This window comes from Stenella coeruleoalba (genome assembly GCF_951394435.1).
Source record: "Stenella coeruleoalba genome assembly, chromosome: 11".
Classification (NCBI taxonomy): Eukaryota; Metazoa; Chordata; class Mammalia; order Artiodactyla; family Delphinidae; genus Stenella; species Stenella coeruleoalba.
The window spans coordinates 68,517,340-68,541,089 of record NC_137157.1 but is presented as its reverse complement, the minus strand read 5'-3'; the positions used below and the strand labels follow the sequence as shown (position 1 = coordinate 68,541,089).

The following is a 23,750-nucleotide window of genomic DNA, read 5'->3' as shown; positions in this document are numbered from 1 at the left end:
TCCAGGGTGATTCCAACATCACTAGTCTCTCCTGCACATCCCACTAGACTTCTCTGTAGACTAAACATTGGTAGGCACAGCTCTAATGATACTAATTTCCAGTTAGAATTCTTCCATGGCTTTTTGCCACAATTGAATGTCAAGTTTTTGTCCCAAGTTATTTCTTGTTTTATGATTCCTATTGCTTATGCTTCATGCAAACCAGACTATTTAGTGCTCCATTAACATACCCCGAAAATCAGCACTACTTGCCCTTTGTCCAAGTTATACTTAGTCATTTTCCCTTTAAACATCTGCTTTAGAAATCCTACCCGTGATTCAAGTTACCATTTAAATGCTGCCTCTTTCATGAAAACTTCTTTTATGCTCCAACAAGATCTCATGAGTTTGCCTCCTCTACATCTTCCTGTTGTGTAGATTTAACTTGTCTTTTGGTGCTTCCTAAATTCTGTCCAACATTATATTGATTTGGGTATCCCCACTGCTAAAATGTAAAATTTCGAAGTCAGGGACCTATTTGTACTATCTGGTAAAATATACACTTATTAAGCACATTTTGCTCAACAAAGAATAATAAAATAAACATTGGTAAATAAATAAAAGAGTGAGTCACATAAATGATCAAAAATAAGTTGATGACAAATTGTGTACAGATTTTCTAGTGTAGGGACCTTTTCTCTCCCTTTTTCACTGTTTTTCACCATGTTTCTGCAATATTCGGTAGTGGGGGGGATATTCAGATTACCTGTAATGATTGCTTGGACCAAAGTCAACCTCCTCCTTGCCTTTTCTTTGTTAGCTTCAAAGCCATTGTACAGAGAGAGAGAATTTGGAGCAAGTACAAAATATTCCACAAAGCAGCATAAAATGTTTATCTTAATTTACAGTCAACCTTAAAGTATAAAAATTCAGTATTTGTCCACAAAGTGCTTTCAGAGCCTCAGAAGGATAACATAACCCAAATCCAAAGTGCCATTGTGTTGTTATCTTCAGGTTCTCACATTATGAGGTCATGCTTATTACTCATGTAGTTGGATACTTTACATTTCTTTCAAATCCTTCCCAGAAACAGCCCCACCCTAAATAAAACTGTTCAAAGTGAAGACCCTTAGTTTTAAAGTATAAATAAGTAAATGATGAAACTTGGTAAAATGATCTTTTAAACCTCATTTGGAACAAAAGAACATCAGTGAGAAACAATAAATGATGCAGAGAAACATTTATTTCTGCATCAGCTAAACTCCTTTCTCTATCGCCTGCAAAGGACCAACTGTCATGTTCTATAAAACTGTGAGTCATATGAGTTTCCAACAAGCACTTATCATTGGCCGTCATAGACGGATGTGGACTTGAAGTTGGGGAAAACAAGCACGAAGGGCTCAAGCTTGAAATATTAATAATATAGTTGAAAGAGATTGTAGCAGGAAGTCCTTCTCCCATCATTGAATAATCTGATATAAGCTATTTGGGTTGTATCTACATAAGAAAAAATAAAACTATTTAAATCAGTAAATCTGATTTTTAACATGGGAAAATTAATAGCTAATTGAAGCTGTGTAGTCTGTACTTAATACATGTAAATTATGTAAATAAAACAATATATATGTTGTGATATGCATAATTTTAAATCTCGCACTCTCTATCTCTATTCTCCAGGATTAAACTGAAAAGCAGCTGAGGATAAACAAGGTCAAGGGTATGGACTCTGAAACCAGACTGCCTAGGTTCAAATCCCAGCTCAACAATTAATTATGTAGCCTTAAGCAAGTTAATTAAAATCAAGTTTCCCATAGATTGCTTACCTTGATAGGAGTGTTGGTTACTGGGTGTAAAAATTTGTCAAACCACATTTAACTGAACACTTAAAAATCTGTGGACATTATTTTATATAAATTACGTCTCAACTAAAAGGGAACAAAATTGTTTAAAAACCATTTCTATAAGAAGGGAAGGGCTTCCCTGGTGGCGCAGTGGTTGAGAGTCCGCCTGCCGATGCAGGGGACACGGGTTCGTGCCCCGGTCCGGGAGGATCTCACATGCCGCAGAGCGGCTGGGCCCGTGAGCCATGGCCGCTGGGCCTGCGTGACCGGAGCCTGTGCTCCGCAACAGGAGAGGCCACAACAGTGAGAGGCCCGCGTACTGCGAAAAAAAAAAAAAAAAACACACACACACAAAATAAAAAAAAGAGAAAGAAAATCACTCTGCTTATCACATATGTTTGTCGTATGTCTTAAATAAGACTGCATACAAAATGCCGCAGAAATCATAACTATTATCATTTGAATAAGTGATAAAAATTTTGCAAGGTAAATATTGCCGCCTTTTTTTTTTTTGAACTAATGAAGGAACAGTCTAGAAATGTGTACTAACTTGCCAAAAATTTGAAGCAGAGCATTAAATCTTGGTCTGCGGAAGGTCCGAGTTTTCTCCACTCTAAGAGAAAATTACAGTGTGGACTTTTTAAAAGAAGTTTAGCTGGATTGAATGAACAGTTAAGTGTAGATTCTGTTTTTTCTTGTAGTTTAACCATGGGAAAAGAGCTCAAAGTTTCAAATGTTTTAGTTTAAAATATTCTGTTCACAGAAAATTTTAGTTTGAAAGTTTACGATTGTAAATCTTATAATAGGGTATAATAGGGAGGGATAGTAACATTATGGAAGATGGGAACTTCATTCTTCCTTTCTGCTACCTGCTAAGGGAATATTTCGTTGTTTCAAATATGTTTAGAACTGTTACTTTTCAGACTGACAGCCTAATGGATGATACTACCAAACAGATAAAGAGACTCTATCTCTTCCTCAGGCATGTGGAGAAATATACATAAACATATGACATTGGCTGCAAACATGTTGGTTGTATGGTTTGAATAAAAAGAAAAGCACCATGAACTATATGGTGGCTTTCCAAATGACACATTGTAGGTTTCATCTAAAATTATTTATAATTCCTATATAAAATATTTCTATAAAAATTGTTTCCAAATTTCTGCTAAAGCACAGGTGAAGTTAGCTCCACTTTTTAGCTCATCATCTCTTGCCATATGATGAATGTAATCTTAAGAATTAAATAACATTTTAAATAATAAACCATCAACTTTGATTCTATATAAGTATTGTGAATTCATTCATATCTTATGATTCGTTCTATTTTTTGAAATTCTAACATTTTATAGAAATTATGTAAAAGGTTTGACTGTTTTGGGGGAAACGTTATTTAAGATACTTTTTATATAGCTGCATCTTAATATAAAAAATCATTATGCTTCCTTTATTCATTCATTAAAATACTACTAGCAATCATATTCAGAAAGAAAAAAACCTGCTCTGTGATTGGTATACAAAGGCATCCGCAAAGAACTTTCAGTTTAGTGAGGGGAAATAGAATTACACTGAAGTGATTATCATAAAAATCAATATTTAAGGACACTGTTTAACCCAACAGCAGTGGGAGCAAAGCAAGAAAGATATTTCTGAAAAGGCAACTTATTCTGAATAGAGAAAGTTCAGATTTGAAAATCTTATCTTTGATACAATAAGGATATAGTAGATTTAACAGAGGGTGACCTGGAGAGAGGAACTAAAATAAGCAGAGACACAAGAATACAGGAGCAGAAACCCAAGGGTAGAAAAATAAACTAGAAGATTAATAGCAATTGGTTTAACTACACAGTTCAGGTAGTAGAGAAATGGGAGATAAGTATCTGAAAGGATGGTTGGAGCCAGATTTTGAAGGTCTGAGAATGCTAAGATAAAGAGTTTGGGCTTTTATTCCTCAGCCTCTGAAATCCTGGTTTAAGCATTGTTCTAAGCAGTGATTCTCAAAGTGTTGTCTAGGGAACCCTGGGGAGCCTCCATGAGGTTTTTAGAGTCCATGAGGTCAAAACTATCTTCATAATAATACTAAGATATTAATATCATTCTCATTGCCTCACAGGTTTACTGTGGAGTCTCCCATGGTGTGTTACATCACAAAAGACTAAATGCAGAAGCAGATGTAAGGATCCAGGTGTCTCCTCTTGAGCCAGACGTTAAAGATGTTTATAAAACATAAACCCATGCCATTTTTCTCAATAACAGTGCTTTGTTTTGGAGAATATAGTTATTTTTTATAAGACTATATAACTTACATTAACATGTAATGGCTTATTAAACTTATTTTATAGTAAATTAATAAATATTTTTAAAGTTCTCAGTTTTATTTCTGATATATAAATATAGAGTATCAGTAGATATAACTCATCTAAATAAAAGCTCTTAGGAGTCTTCACCAATTTTTAAGAGTTTAAAGAGGTCCTGAAACAAAAGGTTTGAGAACCATTGCTGTAACAGTACCTTGGACCTGATACAGATTTTATCATGGCCTCTAGAGGACACATCCAGCCATGTCGTAAATGTGGGGAAATCTGATTCAGTCACCAAAATAAAAGGACATGATTTTTAAAAATTTTTAATAGCCCAGTAAATCCAAGAATGTCATTTCAACATGTAATCAATGTAAAACTTGTTGAGATATCATGAATTCAAAAGAACATCATTTGAAATTCCACCGTCAATTCTTCTTGAGACTTCACTGAAGCTCTTCTATCAGCAGTGCCACATCCAGGTGCGGCTTGGTTGGCTCGGGCCACGGTGTCCCGAGGTCTCCCTGCTTCAAATCACCTGGGCAACAGGCTTCTAAGGAAGATTCCTGGCTCTTACCCAGAACTTCCAATCGTCTTTTGTGGAAGATCCCATCTGCATTCAATCAAGAGCCCCACATTGTTCTTAGGAGCACTGCCATTTAAAATTCTTGTTTTAGGATATTTATGGTGTACTTAACAAGTTTACAAAGAAGCATCCAAAAATGGTGGTTAAACCTCACATGGAGTCAGACATTTCACTCAGCTGGAATTTCAGTCGCCACTGACATAGGTGTTTTTTCCACTAGAAGGTATCTTGTTTTCAGGCAAAAATTGAGAAACCCTGACGTTTACAGAACTTGTCCAGAGAAAAAGAATTACTCATGGGTCCCTAGTGAGACCTAAATTCATCAGACACCACTCTGCCCTCATGGAAGAGTAAAGTGTGGATTAAACCTGAGCGTCTGAGACTTTAAGGTACAAGAGAATCACCAAAGATTGCAAAGCCTAAAATATTTATTATCTGATCATTTACAGAAAAAATTTGCTGTCTCCTGCTCTAAATCAGTGCTTTTTAAACTTTAACAAATTAATCTTTCGGGGATCTTGTTAAAATGCAGATTCAGATTTGGTGGATCTAGAGTCAAGATTCTTATTTCTAATCAGCTCCCAGGAGATGTTGCTGGCCCACTGGCCACCTCAGAGCAGGCCTGAAATGCAGGACCTCAGGCCCCAACCTGCAGTCCCACTGAATTGGAAGCTGCATTTCACCAGGATTCATGGATGACCCTCATGATTGCACCAGAAGCACTGAAGTAGATTACAAAAAAAGAGTGTGACCTTTGACTTCAGACAAAACAGAATCGTAATCCCTCTCTCTCATTAGGCATGGGGATGTCTGCATGCAACTCAAGCTCTCCAAATCCCCTTTTTTTCATCTCTAAAGTGGGGACAAGAATATTTTGTTCACCCACCTCATAACTGTTATGAAAATCAAATATGACAATGGAAACAATTTATAAATAACACTAACACATATTGAAGGCTTACTATATGCAAGCCATTATGGCAAATAATTTATAAATAAAGAGACTGAGGTTCAGAGAGGCAAAACAACTTGTTGGGAATCACATTGCCAACTAGAGAAGAGTCGAACTGGTACACAGTCCTGGCCAGTAGTTACCTGCTCCTGCACTTTTTATGACCATATAATTTTGCCACCTTGAGGGTCTTTCAGCCCTATTCAAATGCCTGTGTTAGTGGCTTCTATTATTTTTTGCAATCATATTCCAAAATACATCTCCATGCATAAATGAAAGAAATCTACAGTCTGGGCCAATAGGGTAAATGCTGCAAACCATAGTGCATACACTTGACCTTGCCAAAAAGTCAAAAAGCAATGAAGTAAATCAAAATAGTCCTAACCCATGTCCTACGTTAGAGCAACTTTGTTTAATTAAGGTCAAGCTTCCAGAAATCCAGGAATGGTCAACTCTCATGATGACTAAATCACATATTGAGGGAGATAGTGGTGTACACTGCTCAATTATATAGTTTCCTGGTCTTTGAAATCACCTTTGAGTATTGCTCTCAGGAGAGCTTTGGCAGCAAAGCCTCCATCTGCTTATAATTTCCCCTGCGTTTTCTTAGCTTTTTCAGTCCTTGCTGTTTTGCCCAGCAGGAAGTCAAATTGGGTGAATCATATTCACCAGGCAGTCCCCATCTCTGCGACTCACTTTCATTTTCCCTTCCTGCCCTAAGTAGAGGGTCACAGCTGTCTTTGAAAGAGCACTTTATAAAAGATGCAACAGCATCCTCTACTGACTGTGGCTTACTATATCAAAGAGGAAACAACTCACTTTTGTGTGATTTGGATCATTCTTCTGTGCATTTATCAGTGCTTTTTATTTTCTTATTTTAGGCTGTTTTGGAATGAAAATAAAAGCTTGGTGTTTAAACTCATTTTTAAAACCGCTTATTGAGGTGTGTGACTGACATAGAAAAAGCTGTACACATTTAATGTACGCAGCTTGTTGAGTTTGGAAATAAGAATACGTCAGTGAAATCATCACCCCGATCTATGCCATAAACATACCCATCAGATCCAAAAGTTTCCTTCTGCTCTTTTTATTATTATTATTATTTGTGATAAGAATGTTTAACATAAGATCTGCCCTCTTGAACCATCATACACTGTTGGTGGGAATGTAAATTGGTATAGCCACTGTGGAAAACAGTATGGAGGTTTCTCAAAAAACTGAACATAGAACTACCACCTGACCCAGCAATTTCACTCCTGGGTATATATCTGAAAACAACAAAAACACTAATTTAAAAAGATACACACACCCCAATGTTCATAGCAGCATTATTTACAATTGCCGAGATATAGAAGCAACCTAAGTGCCAATCTACAGGTGAATGGATAAAGAAGCTGTGGTATATATATACTACTTAGTCATAAAAAAAGAATGAAATTTTCAGCAATATAGATGGGCTTGGAGGGCATTATGCTACGTGAAATAAGTCAGAGAAAGACAAAAACTGTATGATACCACTTATATGCGGAATCTAAAAAAATACATGTTAGTGAATATAACAAAAAACAAGCAGACTCACAGATACAGAGAAAAAACTAGTGGTTACCAGTAGGCAGGGAAGAGGAGCAATATAGCGGTTAGGGGAGTGGGAAGTACAACTATTGGGTGTAAGGCTCATTGATATATTGCACAATACAGGAAATATAGTTAACATTTTGTAATAACTGTAAATGGAACGTAACCTTTAAAAACTGAATAAAACATTTTAAAGTAAAAAGCCCCTGCACTATCCCTGAAACCCTAGGTTTCCAAAGAAGTACCCACCCCCATCTTTCAACACATATAACATGTTTGTATACTTTAAAACTAGTTCACAAAAGTATTATACATGATCCCATGGGTCATGATAAAAGTGGTAATTACAGCTAACATTTTAAAAACTTATTGGAGAGAGGATTCTGGGAAAATGGCATAGTAGTAATCATCAAGAATCTGTTTCCCCGCCTAGAAAACAATTGTACTGGCAGAACCATTTTGGACCTCTGGCATCTACTGAAGCTTTGCAACTTCCAGGGGAAGGCTTGGACAGTAAACTGTGATGAATTTTAGTCAATTTCACCTTTTAGTTCAACAGCACCCACTCCCAAGTCCCAAGGCAGACAGCCATGGATATGTTTCTGCAACAGCTTGCACTCAGCTTGAGGAATCCAGGGTGGGCAATAAGGACCTGTCCTGAAAATTTGGGGATCTTTGTTCTGTTCACTGAGAGCTGCCTCTGATCATGACAATACAGACTTGGAAGCAGGCAGTCAGTGTTAAACACATCCCCACATACACACCCACCATTGCAAGTCCCTCACCCTCAGGCTGAAGCAACTTCCAGGAGATTTAAAGGGTCAGATCTTTTTCCCTTCTTTACTTTTCTCCTTTTAGAAGCCAGACATTAAAGACAAAGACATTCAAGAGCAATTGCTTTCGAATTTATAAAGTCACTGTGCGTGGTTAAGGAAAGGCACAGGCTCAAGAAAGATCTGAGAAGACTTTAAACTTATACCCAGGTTTATCGTTGACACAGAGACAGCCTATAACAGTCAAAGCCAAGAGAGAAACAACAAAAAGCAAACCCTGTGAAAAGGGGAGAATCTGATTACCAGAATCCACATAATTAAATTTAAATGTCCCATTTTCAACAAAAAGTCACAAAACACACCAAAAAACACAGGAAGGTATGAACAATTCATTGGGGAAAAATAAACCAACAAAACTGCCCCTGAAAAAGAATAGATGGCAGATCTACTAGATAAAGACTTTAGAACAACTGTCTGAAAGATGCTCAAAGAACTAAAAGAAGACATAAAGTTAAGAAAATGATGTATGAAAAAATGGAAATATCAATAAAGACAGAGAAAACTTGAAAAGAAAATTTAAAAAAAATTCTAGAGTTGAAAATACAACGATTGAAAAGTAAAATACATGAGGGAAATTCAAGGGCAGATTTGAGTAGGTAAAATAACCCATGAACTTGAAGACAGGACAATTGAAATTATCAAGTCTGAGAAACAGAAGGAAAAACACTTGAAAAAATGTGAACAGAGCCTAAGGGACCTGTGGCACACCATCAAACAGACAACCATATGAAATGCCAGAGTCCCAGAAGAAGAAGAGAGAAAGGGACAGTGAAGTTATCTGGAGAAATAATGGCCAGAAACTTCCCAAATCTGATGAGAGACATGAACAAAAGTATACAATAAGCTCAATGAACTCCAAGAAGATGAACTAAAAGAGACCCACACTGACACACATTATAATCAAACTGTCCAATGCCAAAAACAAGGAAAGAATATTGAAAGCAGCAAGAGAGAATCAATTCATCACATTCAAGTGATCCTTGATAAGATTTTGGACAGATTTGTCATCAGAAACTTTGAAGTTCAGAAGGCGGTGGGCTAATATATTCAAAGTGTTAAGAGAAAAAAAAAAGCTGTTAGCCAAGACTCCTATACCTGGCAAAACTGTCCTTCTAAAGTGAGGCAGATTAAGACATTTCCAGATAAACAAAAGATAAGGGAATCTGTTACCACTAGACCTGCCCTGCAAAAAAATGCTACTAGTAGTCCTGAAGATTGAAATGAAAGAACACCAGCTAGTAACTTAGCTATAAGAAGAAATAAAGATGTCAATAAAGGTAAATAAATGATTCATTATAAAAGCTTATATTACTGTAGAATTAGTTTGTAACTCCACTTTTTGTTTTCTACATGATTTAAGACTAATGTATTATGAAAATCAATTACTGGTTTATGTTTTAGGTCACACAAGGTATAAGATGTACTTTTGCGACATCAATAACTGAAAGACATCGGAAGGAGCTGTAAAGGAACAGAGCGTTTGAATGTTATTGAAGTTAAGCTAGTATAAATTCAAATTAGAGTGTTGAAACTTTAGAATATTAAATGTAATCCCCATGGTAACCACAAAGAGAATAGTTACAGAATATCGAAAAAAGGAAATAAGAAGGGAATTAAAACATTTTATTAAAAAAATTGACTAAACACAAAAGAAGACAGGAATTTAGGAAATAAGGGACACAAAAAGCACCATAAGGCATATAGAAAACAAATAGCAAATAACAGAAGTAAGTACTTATCAGTAATTACTCTAAATGTATGTGAATTAAACTCTCCAATCAAAAGATAGAGATTGGAAGAATAGATAAAAAAAATCATATGCTGTCATGTCAACTATATGCTGTCTATAAGAGACTCACTTTAGTCTGAAGACACAAATAGGTTGAAAGTAAAAAGATGAAAAATAATATTTCATGCAAATACTAAACAAAAGACAGCAGGAAAAGCTATACTAATAGACAAAATAGACTTTAAATTAAAAAAAGGTATAAGAGACAAAGAAAAACTTCATATATTAATGAGTTTCAATACATCAAAAATATAATAATTAGAAACATTTATACACCTAATAACAGACAATCAATATATATGAAGCAGGGCTTCCCTGGTGGCGCAGTGGTTGAGAGTCTGCCTGCCGATGCAGGGAACACGGGTTCGTGCCCTGGTCCGGGAAGATCCCACATGCCGTGGAGCAGCTGGGCCTGTGAGCCATGGCCGCTGAACCTGCGCATCCGGAGCCTGTGCTCTGCAACGGGAGAGGCCACAACAGTGAGAGGCCCGTGTACCGCTAAAAAAAAAAAAAAAAAAAAAAAAAAAAAAAATATATATATATATATATATATATATATATATATATATATATATGAAGCATAAATGGACAAAATCGAAGGGAGAAATAGACATTTCCACAATAATAGTTGGAGACTCCAATGCTCTACTCTCAATAGCAGATAGAACTATCAGACAGAAGTAAGGAAATGGAGAACTTATTACACAATAACCTGACTAAATCTAACAGACATATACTGAACACTCTATCTAACAACAACAGAACACACATTCTTCTCAACTTCACATGGGACATCTTCCAGCAAGGATCATATGTTAGGCCACAAATTAAGTCTACATAGGTTTAATAAGATAGATATCATACAGAATATCTTTTATGACCACAACAAGATGAAGTTAGAAATCAAAATAGAACTAAAACTGGAAAATGCACAAATTCGTGGAAATTAGACAACACACTCTTAAACAACAAATGTATCAAAGAAGAAATCACAAGGGAAATTAGAAAATACTTAGAGATGAATTAAAATGAAGACACACAATATCAAAACTTATGGGACATAGCAAAAGCAATGTTAAGGAGGAAATTTATAAACACATTAGAAAAGAAGAAATATCTCAAATCAACAACCTAACTCTGCAACTTAAAGAACTAGAAAAAGAAGAACCAACTAAAAATAAAACTAGCAGAAGGAAGAAAATAATAAGGATTAGAGCAGAGATAAATGAAATAAATAACAGAAAAACAATAGAGAAAAATAAAAAAAAATCAAAAGTTGATTCTTTGAAAATATGAATGAAATTGAAAACTTTTAGTTGGATTGACTAAGAAAAAGAGAGTAGAATCAAATAACTAAAATCAGAAATGAAAGTGGAGACACTACAACCAATAATAAATACAGACAACAAAAAGGATTATAAAAGAGTACTATGAACAACTGTGTGGATCAAACTTGGATAACTTGGATAACTTAGATGAAACGGACAAATCTGAGAAACACAAAACTTGACATGACTGAGTCACAAAGATGTAGAAAACCTGATTAGACTGATAACCAGTTAGGAGATTGAATCAGTAATCAAAAACATTTCAACAAATAAAATCCCTGAACCTAATGGCTTCACTTGTGAATTCCATCAAACATTTAAAGAAGAACTAACAAACACCAATCTTTCTCAAACTTCAAAAAATATTTGAAGAGGAGAGAACACTTCCTAACTTCTAGCTCCTCATTCTCTAAGGCCAGCATTCTTCTGACACCAAAGCCAAAGACACTACAAGAAAACTATAGACAAATACACTTATGAACATTGATGCAAACTATGCAACAGGAAAAAATATTTGCAAATAAAGGACTAATATCCAGAATAAAACTCAACAACAACAACAAAAACAAATAACCTAATTAAAAAACAGGCAAAGGACTTGAATAGACATTTCTCCAAAGAAGATATATGAATGGCTAATAAGCAAATGAAAAAACTGCCAAAATTACTAACCATTAGGAAAACGCAAATCAAAACCACAATGAGATAGCACCTCACACCCATTAGTATGGCTACTATCAAAATCATTAAAAATAACCACCGTTGAAGAAGATATGGAGAAATTGGAAATTTGGAAATATTGGAAATTTGTACTGTTCATGGAAAACAGTATGAAACAATATGATGGGTCCTCAAAAAAATAAACACAGAACTACCATATTATCAGCAATTCCACTTCTGGGTACACACTAAAAGAATTGAAAGCAGGGTCTCAAAGAAATTCTTGTATATCCATGTTGACACCAGCATTATTCACAATAACAAACATGATAGTAACCCAATGTCCATTGACAGCTGAATGGATAAGCAATATATGGTATATACAATGGAATATCATTAGCCTTAAAAAGGGAAGGAAATTCTGACACATGCTACAACATGGATGAACCTTAAATAGGGAGTTATTGTTTAATGGGTACAATGTTTCAGTTTTGCAAGATGAAAAGAGTTCTGGAGATGAATGGTGGCAATGGTTGCACAAAATATGAATGCACTGAGTATCACTAAACTGTGTATTTTTTTAATGGTTAAGGTGGTAAATATTGTGCAATGTGTATTTTACCACGATAAAAAAATTTTAAGCAAAAAAAACTGAACCCAATTTAAGAGCCTGACCTCGTACCAAAATTTTACAGATTAATATTTTCAGCCACAAAGTGAGAAAGATACTATAAACAGCTCAGATTTATAATTGCAACCATGATGTTCAGGAAGATCTAGTGATTTTCCCAAGGTCACAGAGCTTACATAAGCAGCAGAACTGGAGTGTAGACCCTCAGAACCTGCCGTCTACTCACTATAGTGCTTTCGAAGCTATTTTCTGTATTTAAAATGAGGGAATGTAGCTAATTTGGCACTTTCTACCATTCAAAGATATTCACAAACATAAACTCATTTACTCTCACAATTTTTATGTTAGGAGGGCAAGCAATGCAATTTTTCTTCTATCCATTTTACAATTTACAATACTGAGGTTGAGATTGTGTGTTTTGTTATGACACTGGAAAGATACAAAATGGCAGAGTACATTAAAAACTCAGGTCTTCTTAACTATGAAATACTGTGAACAGAACCTATCTTTGCTTTGTTTCATAAACTGAACAGCTTCTGTGTAGTAAAAGTGAAAGAGTAGTGATCTACCCCCTTCTAGAACTGTGTTTTTTACTCACAATTAAATGTCAAATAGTTTTATTTATATAACAAACGTGGTAAAATGTTAAAAATTAGTGAATCCAGCTGAAGGACATATGATAGCTACTTGTACTATTCTTGCAGGTTTTTGTAAGTTTTAATTCTGTAAATTTTTATAGATGAAGTTTAAAAATATGAAGGTATAGTCAGATAAATGCAAACTGAATAAACTGCCAACTAAGGCACCAGACACAATTTACACATATAAACATTTAGAGTTGAAAAGTACCTTGGAAATTATTTATTTTAAATCCCCTATTTTACAGCTGAGGAAACAAACCTAAAGTTTAATGTTAACGCTATTTGTTAATATTAGAGCCTGGTCTAGAAATCTGAGGTGTCCCCGAACCCTTGCTCTCATCCTGAGTTTCCTCTTTTTGTAGCATAAAGTTTCTCCAAAAAAATTATTGCATTAAAAACAACTTCTTTGGCTCCTGGAAGCCAAGGAAGATTCTATATTGTTAAGAATATTCTCAGATTGAAGTAGTGAAAAGAACACATGTATGTTTGTATGACAGAGATACAGATATGGATCTGATAAGGATATAGGTAACAGTGTTCAACTGGGTTAAAGAGAACTCAAAGACTGTTCACCTACTCCATTGCAAGCAGTTGCTTCTCAAGCTCTTCAGAAAATTGCAGAGGAAAATTAATTTGACATTTTTTCTTTATCACGCTGCAAAATAGTTAAGAGTGGCCAGCAGATGCCACTGTTGTCAGTTGTAAATAATTTTTCACATTTCAAATAAAGGAGATGAGTCATTACAGAAGGAAATAGGATAAGTGTAACAAAAATAATCATGTTATCTTAAAAAAATGTAACAAAAGTAATGCATTAATTGGATCTTATTATTTACCTTTAAGCAAAACATTTAATTAGACACTTGTCAGCTAAAAGATATGAGCTAACTTGTTAGAAAAAAATTAACAAGAAAAACTGTAAGTCTTCTATGTTTGAAAAGAATAATCATGTTTAAAAATTAGAAGTTAATGCAATCACCAATGTTGACTAATAGCTATATTTAATAGCCAAGATATAGCCTACCTGATGAGTGACATAAGGAAGAGTAAAATAAAACATCAATTCTATTCTTTTGTGTTACTATTGAGACATTATAAAAATAGTTTTGTATTTCTCAAGCCTACACTCAATGGTGAATAAGCTGTTACTACAAAATTGACTGTTAATTATGTTACTCTCTTATATTTCCATCAATATTCGTAGTGTTAAGTATTTTTAAAATAATTTAAAATATATAAATTAAAGCAGACCTACATGGCCTATTCCATGAGAAAAAATATGATGGCTATTGGTTACTTCTAGGCTGGCCTCCCAAATTCCACAGTGGAACATGATTGATCACTCCTGGAATCCCTGTATCTTCCTGAACATATTTTTGGAATGACTTCACTTTTTTTAAAACATCAATCCCACCAAAAATCTGTAAATTATAGTTCAAATAGATTTTTTCATATATTTTCATGTGGATTTGAATTGCTGAATATTTTAATTAATTGACAAGAAAATATTAAATCTATGCTATATTCAACACTCTGATAGTTGCTGTGAGGGATTCAGAAGAGAATAAACATAGTTTCTGTTCTTAAGCAAAGAATACAGTAGAATAAAAAGAAAGGTTTTATGTATGGACATATATGTACTATGCTAAATGTTTCTGCTGTTACATAAAATGATGTGTAAAATGGTGAGGTTTCATAAGATTGTTGTAAAGATTAAATTAGATAAGGAGTAAAGTATCCATATCTAATTTAATCTCTCAATATCAAGCACAAAATAGTGGCTAAGCCAGTGTCAGTTTTCACTCAAATAACTGTCTTGGAGAGCAGATAGAGTGAGTGTTCAAAACCCTAATCAAATACTAAGTATAAATAATAAGTGATGTAAGAAAGGAATAGAATACATGAGAAATTAAAAATAAAGTGTTCCTGGCAGAATGGTCCACAAAAATCTTGATGGAGGAGGTCATATTGAGCTAATACTTGAGAGAAATGTAAGCATTTAAAGTGTAGAATAATGTGAAATAATCTTATGCAAGGTAGAGAAAGTGTGGGATAAGATAGGTTAATCCCTGGGGCAAACGTTAAAAAAATAAAACAAAGACGCCAACATAAAAAGAGAATATAAAATTGAATACGAAACTAAACAACTCAAAAGAAGGCAGAAAAGGAGGAACAATGGAAGAAAGAATGTATGAGACAAATAAAAGACAAATAACAAGAAGGTAGACTTAAATTCAACCATATCAATAATTGCATTAATTGTAAATGGTCTTAAATTCTTCAAGAAAAAAACAGATTGCTGAACTGGATTGAAAAATGAAAAAACACAGAACAATTCTATGCTATTTATAAAAGAAAATTTAAAGATATATGCTGGTTAAAAATAAAGGATGGCAAAAGATATATCATGCAAACACTAATTAAAAGAAAGTTGAGATAGTTTTTTTAATACCAATGTAGACTTTAAGGCAATAAGTATCACTAGAGATATAAGAATATTTCATAAAGAGGGTCAATTCATTGAAGACATAACACTCATAAACATGTATGTACCTAATAACAGAGTTTCTAAATTCATGAAAAAATCTGGCAGAATTAAAAGGAGAAATAGACAAATTCACAATTGTAGTTGAGGAGTTTAACATTTGTAAGACTAATAGAATATTAACATCCTATTAATAGAATAGAATAATTTAATCAATAAGTGATCATTTTCAGTAATATAATTTTAAAAAATTGACTCTACAATTAGAAAAATATCTCAATATATAATATAATATATAATAATGGACACTACAGTTATTATTATATATTAATACTCTACAGTTATAACACTACTATAATAACTGACACTACAATTAGAAAAACTGTATCCCTCAGTAATTGATACTGCAATTAGAAAAAAGATACAGAAAATATTTGAATAATATGAAAATCTAACTTGACATAATTTACTTACATAAAACCTATACAAAATTACTGCAGAATACACATTATTTTCAAGTGCACATAAATATGTACCATGATAGACAATACTTTCAGCTATTGTCATAATATTTCATGGAACGCTCCCTCACCCTTGCCAAACGCTATTCAAACATCAAAAGGAAAATAACTCAAAATATATAATTGTGCTTGGCAATTAGGAATTCATTTGTGATTTTAGCGAAAGTAGTATCGATGAAATATTGAGGGCTGGAAACCACGTTATAATGGACCAACGCTTGAATGAAAGGTAAAGATGAAGAGATCATGAGGATAGCTGTTTCTCTTAGGAAGTTTGACAGTGAAAGGAAGAGAGAGTGAATAGGGGTGGCAGAGGAGGACATATTTTTGTTTTAAAATATAAGAGAGGTGAACACGGTTTCCGGATGAAAAAAAGGAGCCAGTAGAGAGAGAAAGGAAAAGGAGAGAGAATAATCTGCGGAGAAAGGCCTTGGGTAATTCAGAGTGGGAGGAAGTCAAGAGCAGAGATGGGCAGATTGGCCTTTGATATGATCAGGGAAAGCTTTTCCCCTTAAGGAGTAGGAAAAATAGATAAAATAGATGTAGAGGGTGCTTCACTTTAAATGATAAACAGGTATAGAAAACTACTATACACTGCATAGTAATATTTGTAACTAAGGTACAGTGCAAAAAGCATGCTTTGTGATAAGAGATCCTCAAATGTTTTAAATCACATTCACATAAAACTGACTCCCTTATATGTTTGTTTCTTTCCTTTTTTGTTTTTTTTATTGGGGGGTGGAGTTTAGAGGGTGGGGAAAGGCAGGAAAGGTGGAGGACGGGAGAGGTAAAGTGAACAAAAAATAAAAACGCAATTCTCAGAAAAAGGAACCTAATAGCAAAAAAATATATGAAAGGATCTTCATCCAACCTAGTAATTAAATAAATATAAATTCAAACAATGAAATACTATGCTCTGCCCCATAAGATCAGAAAAAAATTTCACATGTCACTGAGGATGTGGATACTCTAAACTTTTTACACCCTGCCAGTGGTAATGTAACTTGATTTAACCCCTTTAGAAAGTAGTAATTTGGCAATTTCTAGGGAAGTTTAAGATGGATGGATGAAACATATTATTGCTCAAAAGGATCTACTCCCTCCCTTGGGAGAGGATTGTGAGTCCTCACTCATTTCCATATGTCTGGCCATCCTGCACTGTAGAGGTAGTATATTTCCCTGCCCCATTGACTAGGATTTGGTCATGCGATTTAAGTTGACCAATTGAATATGAGTATACATGGGTACCCCTTCTATGAACAGAAGCTTTTGAAGTCATTGCAAATTTTTGTCAGCCTCCTGCCCATTATTTCCATGAGAAGGGTATACACTGGATAGGAGCTGTTTCCATCCCAGCTGCAACAATTTGAATAAAATCTTTTTAGAATTTCTGTAGTGATTTTAGAGTTAGAGACTTTTTGGTGAAGAATTCTTTTTTTTTTTTTTAACCTGAAAGGAAAATGAAAACAAAGTCCTAATATATCACACAAACATGTTTATTACTTAAATGTTTATAAATTATAAGATTTTACTTATGAATAAAAACATTTCTAGAAAATGTTACACATTTTGTAATAATGTTTGTAACTGGTTTCAGGCACATAGTGCAAAATACTTCTTTTCTGATACAGAGATCCCTAAATGTTTATCTAACCACATTGGCACAAAATTGCTTTAGTACCTTATATGGTACAATATACCCCTAATAAATCTTTGAAAAAGAAAAACTTTGTGGGCAAAACTAGTACACTACTATTTACTGGCAAAAATCTATTAGTAGATTCAGTTTTCTTGGTTTATAAAGTAGGTTGCCATAGAAAAATATTATTTGTCTATGATTCTTTTAAAATCACATTATTATATAATACACAAATTATTCACCTGAAAAAAATCTCTTAATACCTGAGAATTTGTCCATGAACAGTTAATTTTTATACTATCTTTTATGTTCTGGCTTTGAGATACCTCAGATATGAAATAACTTGAACGTCTCTAATAAAAATTTTGCAAATGTAAACATAATTTTATGTTTACCAAAATAGGATCTTCAACATGTCAATAATTCTTACTTTTCTACTTGATTAATAAAATACAGTACTTAACTGTGAGAAAATTAATTTTTTAAGAGTAGACATATACATATATAAGATCTATAAAGACATGATAGAATATACACATTATAAAAACAATGTATTGTTCTTATAAGTACAATCAAATTAGAGGTAGGTGTTTTAAGTCAAATTCTACTATATCATATCTTCTTCTGTATTATTCCCACAAAATTTCATATTTAGTATTTAACCAAAGCATATATTTTAAATACAAAATTATACCATATTTTAGGATGATTTTTTTCAAGCACCATAATGCACAATTAAAAATTAAAGGAAACATAAAACAAAGTATCTAAGCTGTATCAGTAGAAAGTATAATGGCTATGTACTTTTTTGATGTGACTATTGATTTGCTATTCACCTGACAGATTCAATATGTTTATCGCAGTTTTAAATAAGTTCATTTTCCTAATTTTTACTTGCTCCATTTTAACAAGTAGAATAAACATTCATTGTACAGTAGGATACCAGAGCAGAGATTTACATGTGTGTTTATAGGCATAAGGTAATTGTGGTCCAGTCCAAGCTGTTAACAGCAATACTATCTTGGTACAATGCAAGCATCCCTGTGTACCCTACCATAAATTACTATATACTTTTAAGGATCCAGATTAGAATCACATATTGTTCAGTTTATTTTGAAGCCCTTGAAAAATTAAGCAGTGATGTGACTCCCTGATGAGCACCCTGAAAAAAAGGCACAGACATTTTAGACATGGAAATCTCAGGAAGGGAAGGGTAAAGAAACAAGCACCAGCTATTTGCAGTTTCCAGAGAATGTCTCCTCTTTGGGACATACTTCCCACTTCTGAATGTTCATATTACTTGAATTGGGAGACCAGTAGTCATGTGAGGAATACACTTTCCACAGAACCCTCCACATCTGCCGTAGACTTTGGTTCCATCCTGAAAATAGGAAGAGGAAGAGATACAGGAGAATCTGTTACAAGCTAGTATCTGCATGCACAGGGCAGAAAAAGCAAATGCTTTGAATCATGCGGTTGAAATAATTAGCCAAGGTTTCATACAACAATTACACTTGAGGTCAAAGGTCATGCCATTTCAGGATTAGTTGAAATTTGTGGTCATGGGAATTAGATAATGTGAGATTCATATTATCTACTTAATGATTATAAACCACACTCTAATTTAGACAATTCATCTCAACCCACTTATTTTTCAACAAGATATCTATTTGCTTCAGTGAGTTTATTAAAACCTCTCCCAATCTGTTGTCCAGCATTGCCATGATTTTATATAAGATTCTCACAGACTAAAAAAAAGATAGTATGCAAACTTGACCTTAACTGAATCCAAGCCATATTAACCTCAAATATATCCTGGAAGCATTAGAAACACAGCCTGAAGAAAATATTTAGAAGGTGATAAAATGGGGGGGGGCGGGGAATAAAACTGGACTGAAAGCAGGAATTATAATTAGATAAGGACTAAAAAGGGAGATTCTTCTTTTTTTTAGGAAAGCAGAGCTGCTTACTGAGGAATGGCTGGTGAAGAAGGTGGTCAGGACATGCTAGATTTTCTTTCCAAACTGTCTTCCATCTTTAGGTCCAAAAGTCAAAAGGCATTTTGATAGGATAAAGCAAAAATAGCTTGAACTCCTGTAGTTTCTAGAAAAGGTAAGTTTTGCTTTGTTTTTGTTTTTTTAATCTAAGGAAGGAGGGTAGAGAAGGAAACTTTGGGTTCCTGGAACTTTTGAGGATGAAGAATATTTTGAGATCGGGGGCTTTTGAAGTTGCCTCTCCTTTCAAAAGCTTTCTAAACTCTAGAGAGTCTGAGTAAACAGAGAAAGGAATGGCAGTAAAAATTCCAATTTATATACATTCCTGTTCGCAAACGGATCGTATAAGTAAACCCCTAATCTTGCTTAAATTTAATGGGAAATGAAAATATGTGTGCATTTCCGTAAGTACATTTGGGTTTCACAAGTCTCATTTTCACACCAGGCAATAGATCTCAGGAAATACCTTCATGTGCAAAATTTTTGATTGAGGGAGAAACTCTCAATTAAATAAACAAATAAATAATCTTTAGAATAGAACTTAAATAGAAGCAAAAGTAATGATTCTACTAAATATTCATTTTTACTGCTGCCCTCAGCCAGATCTCATTTAACCAAAAGATACCTAAAAACTGTATAAAGTCAGAATATCTCATTGCACTCTCTACATTTTCTACTTGCTCAGAATATACTTTAACTAGGTAATTAATTTATTTCCATTCTTCTACCAAAAGGGATTAGACCAAAATTTGCCAAATAAATATTTAGAAATAGCCATTTTTAAAAAGCCTACTGCTTGCCCATATGATAGAAATAATAAAAATTTAAATTCTTTAATTATAAATTGAAACACAATTTCATAATATTCAGAAACATAATGTTTTAGTCTCTGATTATTAGAAAATTGAATTTCATTTATAAGTAGTATTCATATAAATAGGAGTGTAACAGAAGTCACTTTTATCAAAAGAAAGAAAAATGATAAAACCTTAGAGTGGGCAGGGGGTTGTTGATGGTGCTGATTTATGTGCAATATAGGTGAGGACACTTACAATGTAGATCCTGATTTACTATAGATAGAATCATGTTATCTAAGACATGGGAACTCCAAGTACTAGGAGCCACATCTCATAAAGAGTATGTGCTAGTACGTCACACCAGCATCAAGATTAAATGGATTCTACTTTAGATAATACATGTGCTATAGGTAAAAATCAAATGCCAATGTTCTCTAGATAAAGGTAGACAGAGGAAAATATGCATACAACCATAAAAAATATTCCTAATTCTTGAAGAACCTATAAAGGATATTTGTTAAATGACAAATGGCTCCAACCTCAGCTCCATCACTAAATCAAAGTAGTGAGGTAAATAAACCAAAAAGTTACCTCTCACTTTGAAATATTAAAACCTACAAACCTTTAATAATTAGAATATAGCTAAAAGCACTACCTCTTTTTGAAGTAGCTGCATTTCAAGCCATCGACCCCAAACTTGAGCTACTTCAATCTATATGCTCTGGCATTTGATTTCATGTTCAGATATATGTAGGCTAAACATGAATGTGTATGTATATAAAACCTACATAAGCACATGAATAAAAATGAACCCAATTCCATAATTTCATAAATTAATGTTATATTTCATTATATGTAATATAGCCCATCATATGCAATAACGCATTAGTCATTAACTTCATATAACTCTAAATTTAAAGTAGAGGACCTTTAATGCTAGTTCACAGCACAGAAGTATTTCAGACAGATTTTCTGGTCCAGCAGGACTTACTTGTGATCTGTGAATGATGACAGAGGCATAACTGCCCTGAGCAAGCCACTTTGCTGTACTGGATATCTTCATTCCAGTTCCAGCCAAATTAATGCTGAATTGTCCCTGGATTGAAAACAAAACAAAATAAAAATAGATGGAATTCATAAAATATTTAAGCATCCACTTTGCTGGAAACACCTGAATTGGAATTATGTAAGAAAGGACTCGAATTGGTTTTCAAGATTCTTTCTTTAGAAAATGAAAGAATATTGATACAACCTTACACTAAAGAAAATGAACAGGCTAAAGACTTTTTAAATTGATTACAAATAAGTCTTCTCAATTACAAGAGACAACTGAAATAATACCAGATAATGTTATTTGTGCAAAAGTAATTCTGTCCAACACTAGGACTCTAGGGTTGACAGCTAGAGCTTATGCTCCTGTAGCAACAGCAAGTCCAGTCAGAATGGGTGTTCACAGGGATTGATACCAACCAGACTTTAACATTTCTCCAGTTTCAATTTTTGACCCCTCGTTGCTAATTTCCCTAAGTTACACCTGTTTAATGTATTTCCTAGAATCTTCTGTTACTGTGCCCTTACCTTTTGCGTTAAGAATGTTACTTTTTAACCTACCACACAAAACTACTGAATGTGATATTATTGCCCCAGCTATCATGTGCTTTTAAGAGCCCAGAAGTGTTATGTGGACGTCTGATTCCACATGATTTACACACATGGTATGTGAGCCCCCTAGTGGCTTTATGATCGAGTTATTTTCAAGACACAAGAACCAGTTTCATGTCAAAATATTCCAGACTATCTATGCTAAAAATTAAACTTTAGGGCTTCCCTGGTGGCGCAGTGGTTGAGAATCCGCCTGCCAATGCAGGGGACATGGGTTCAATACCTGGTCCGAGAAGATCCCACATGCCGCGGAGCAACTAAGCCTGTGCGCCACAACTACTGAGCCTGCACGCTAGAGCCCGTGCACTGCAGCAAGAGAAGCCACCACAATGAGAAGCCCGTATGCAGCAACGAAGACCCAACACAGCCAAAATTAAATAAATAAAATAAATAAATTTATTTAAAAATAAACTTTAAATATCTGTTAATTAAGAAAGTGCCTGACTAAAATTGGTAAAATTTGTGGCACATGTATACGATCTTGCAGTACAGAATTATACACTGAAAAGCTGTACTTAATGAAAGCTAATTAAGCCTACTGCCAATGTTTAATATACATACAGATTTAGAGTGATATTAGGACAATCTTAGATCACATCACAATATCCTATGGCCTAAGACTCAGGAATCTTGAGCAAGACAGTGATAAAACATTAAAGATTATGTTATGTCAATGAAAATATTATCTTGTCATGAAAGCAAACTAAATAGATTTCAAATATATTTATAATATGAATTATTACAACTGCTAAAAAATTATGTATCAGTTTAGTTTATTAAGTTAGATTTCTTAGGAATCTTATATACTTCTTATTTAAAATCAAAATAGAGATTCAAATACATTTATAATACAATGATAATATATGGAGAATTTTCCCCAAAATAGAAATAATTTGTTTTAGATAAATTTCAAAGAAAATTAATTGTTATATACGTCATCTGGTTATGAAATTTAGAATATGACCTGTATGTGTGCTTCATTGCTGTATTCCTAGAGTCCAAAAGAAGGCCTAGGCACTCAGTAAGTGTTTTTAAATGGATGAATGAAGTGCAACATTATAAATATTAAATTTTAGCATTGTAAAAGTTAATACACAAATACACAGCTAAACTCTTCATGCTCGTGATAATGAATGACACTAATGCTACACACATCAGAATTTTATATTAGTGAATATTTGAATGAGAAGAAGCAATTCTAAGGATATAGTCTACTGGTTAATACTTAGTCATCTCATACAGGTTTTGCACTGAATACCTTCATCCCACCTTAACTCATAAATAGGCCTCTCACCAAATAAAAGAAATGGAACTATATTCTGTGGTGTAGGTTTCCTGTGGCTAACCACTTACTGAGTGCCCCAGTTGGGGGAATGCAATGTTTTCACAACCTAATAGTTTACACTTCCATTTATTCTTTACTTCCCTGCTCAAGGTTGCTTGGAAGCATTCAGCTGGAAAGGAAAGACAAAAATCCAACTGACTACAGTACTGAGAGACTTAGGTGGTCATTAACACAATGAGTTGGGTCTAGAAA

At 33.9% G+C, this 23,750-nt stretch overlaps 1 protein-coding gene across 1 annotated transcript in view; it reads right to left on the bottom strand.

Annotated features, from left to right (window-relative positions):
- Window positions 1-18,903: 18,903 nt before the first annotated feature.
- ADAMTS20 (ADAM metallopeptidase with thrombospondin type 1 motif 20) overlaps window positions 18,904-23,750 on the bottom strand; it is a 193,911-nt gene continuing 189,064 nt past the window's right edge. Inside the window, exons 38-39 of the mRNA XM_079938384.1 lie at window positions 21,543-21,647; window positions 18,904-19,141 (exon numbers count right to left, since the gene is read on the bottom strand). Of these exons, the coding sequence (XP_079794510.1) occupies window positions 19,052-19,141; window positions 21,543-21,647 (195 nt within the window). The 3' untranslated portion in view covers window positions 18,904-19,051. The remainder of the gene's footprint in view (window positions 19,142-21,542; window positions 21,648-23,750) is intronic.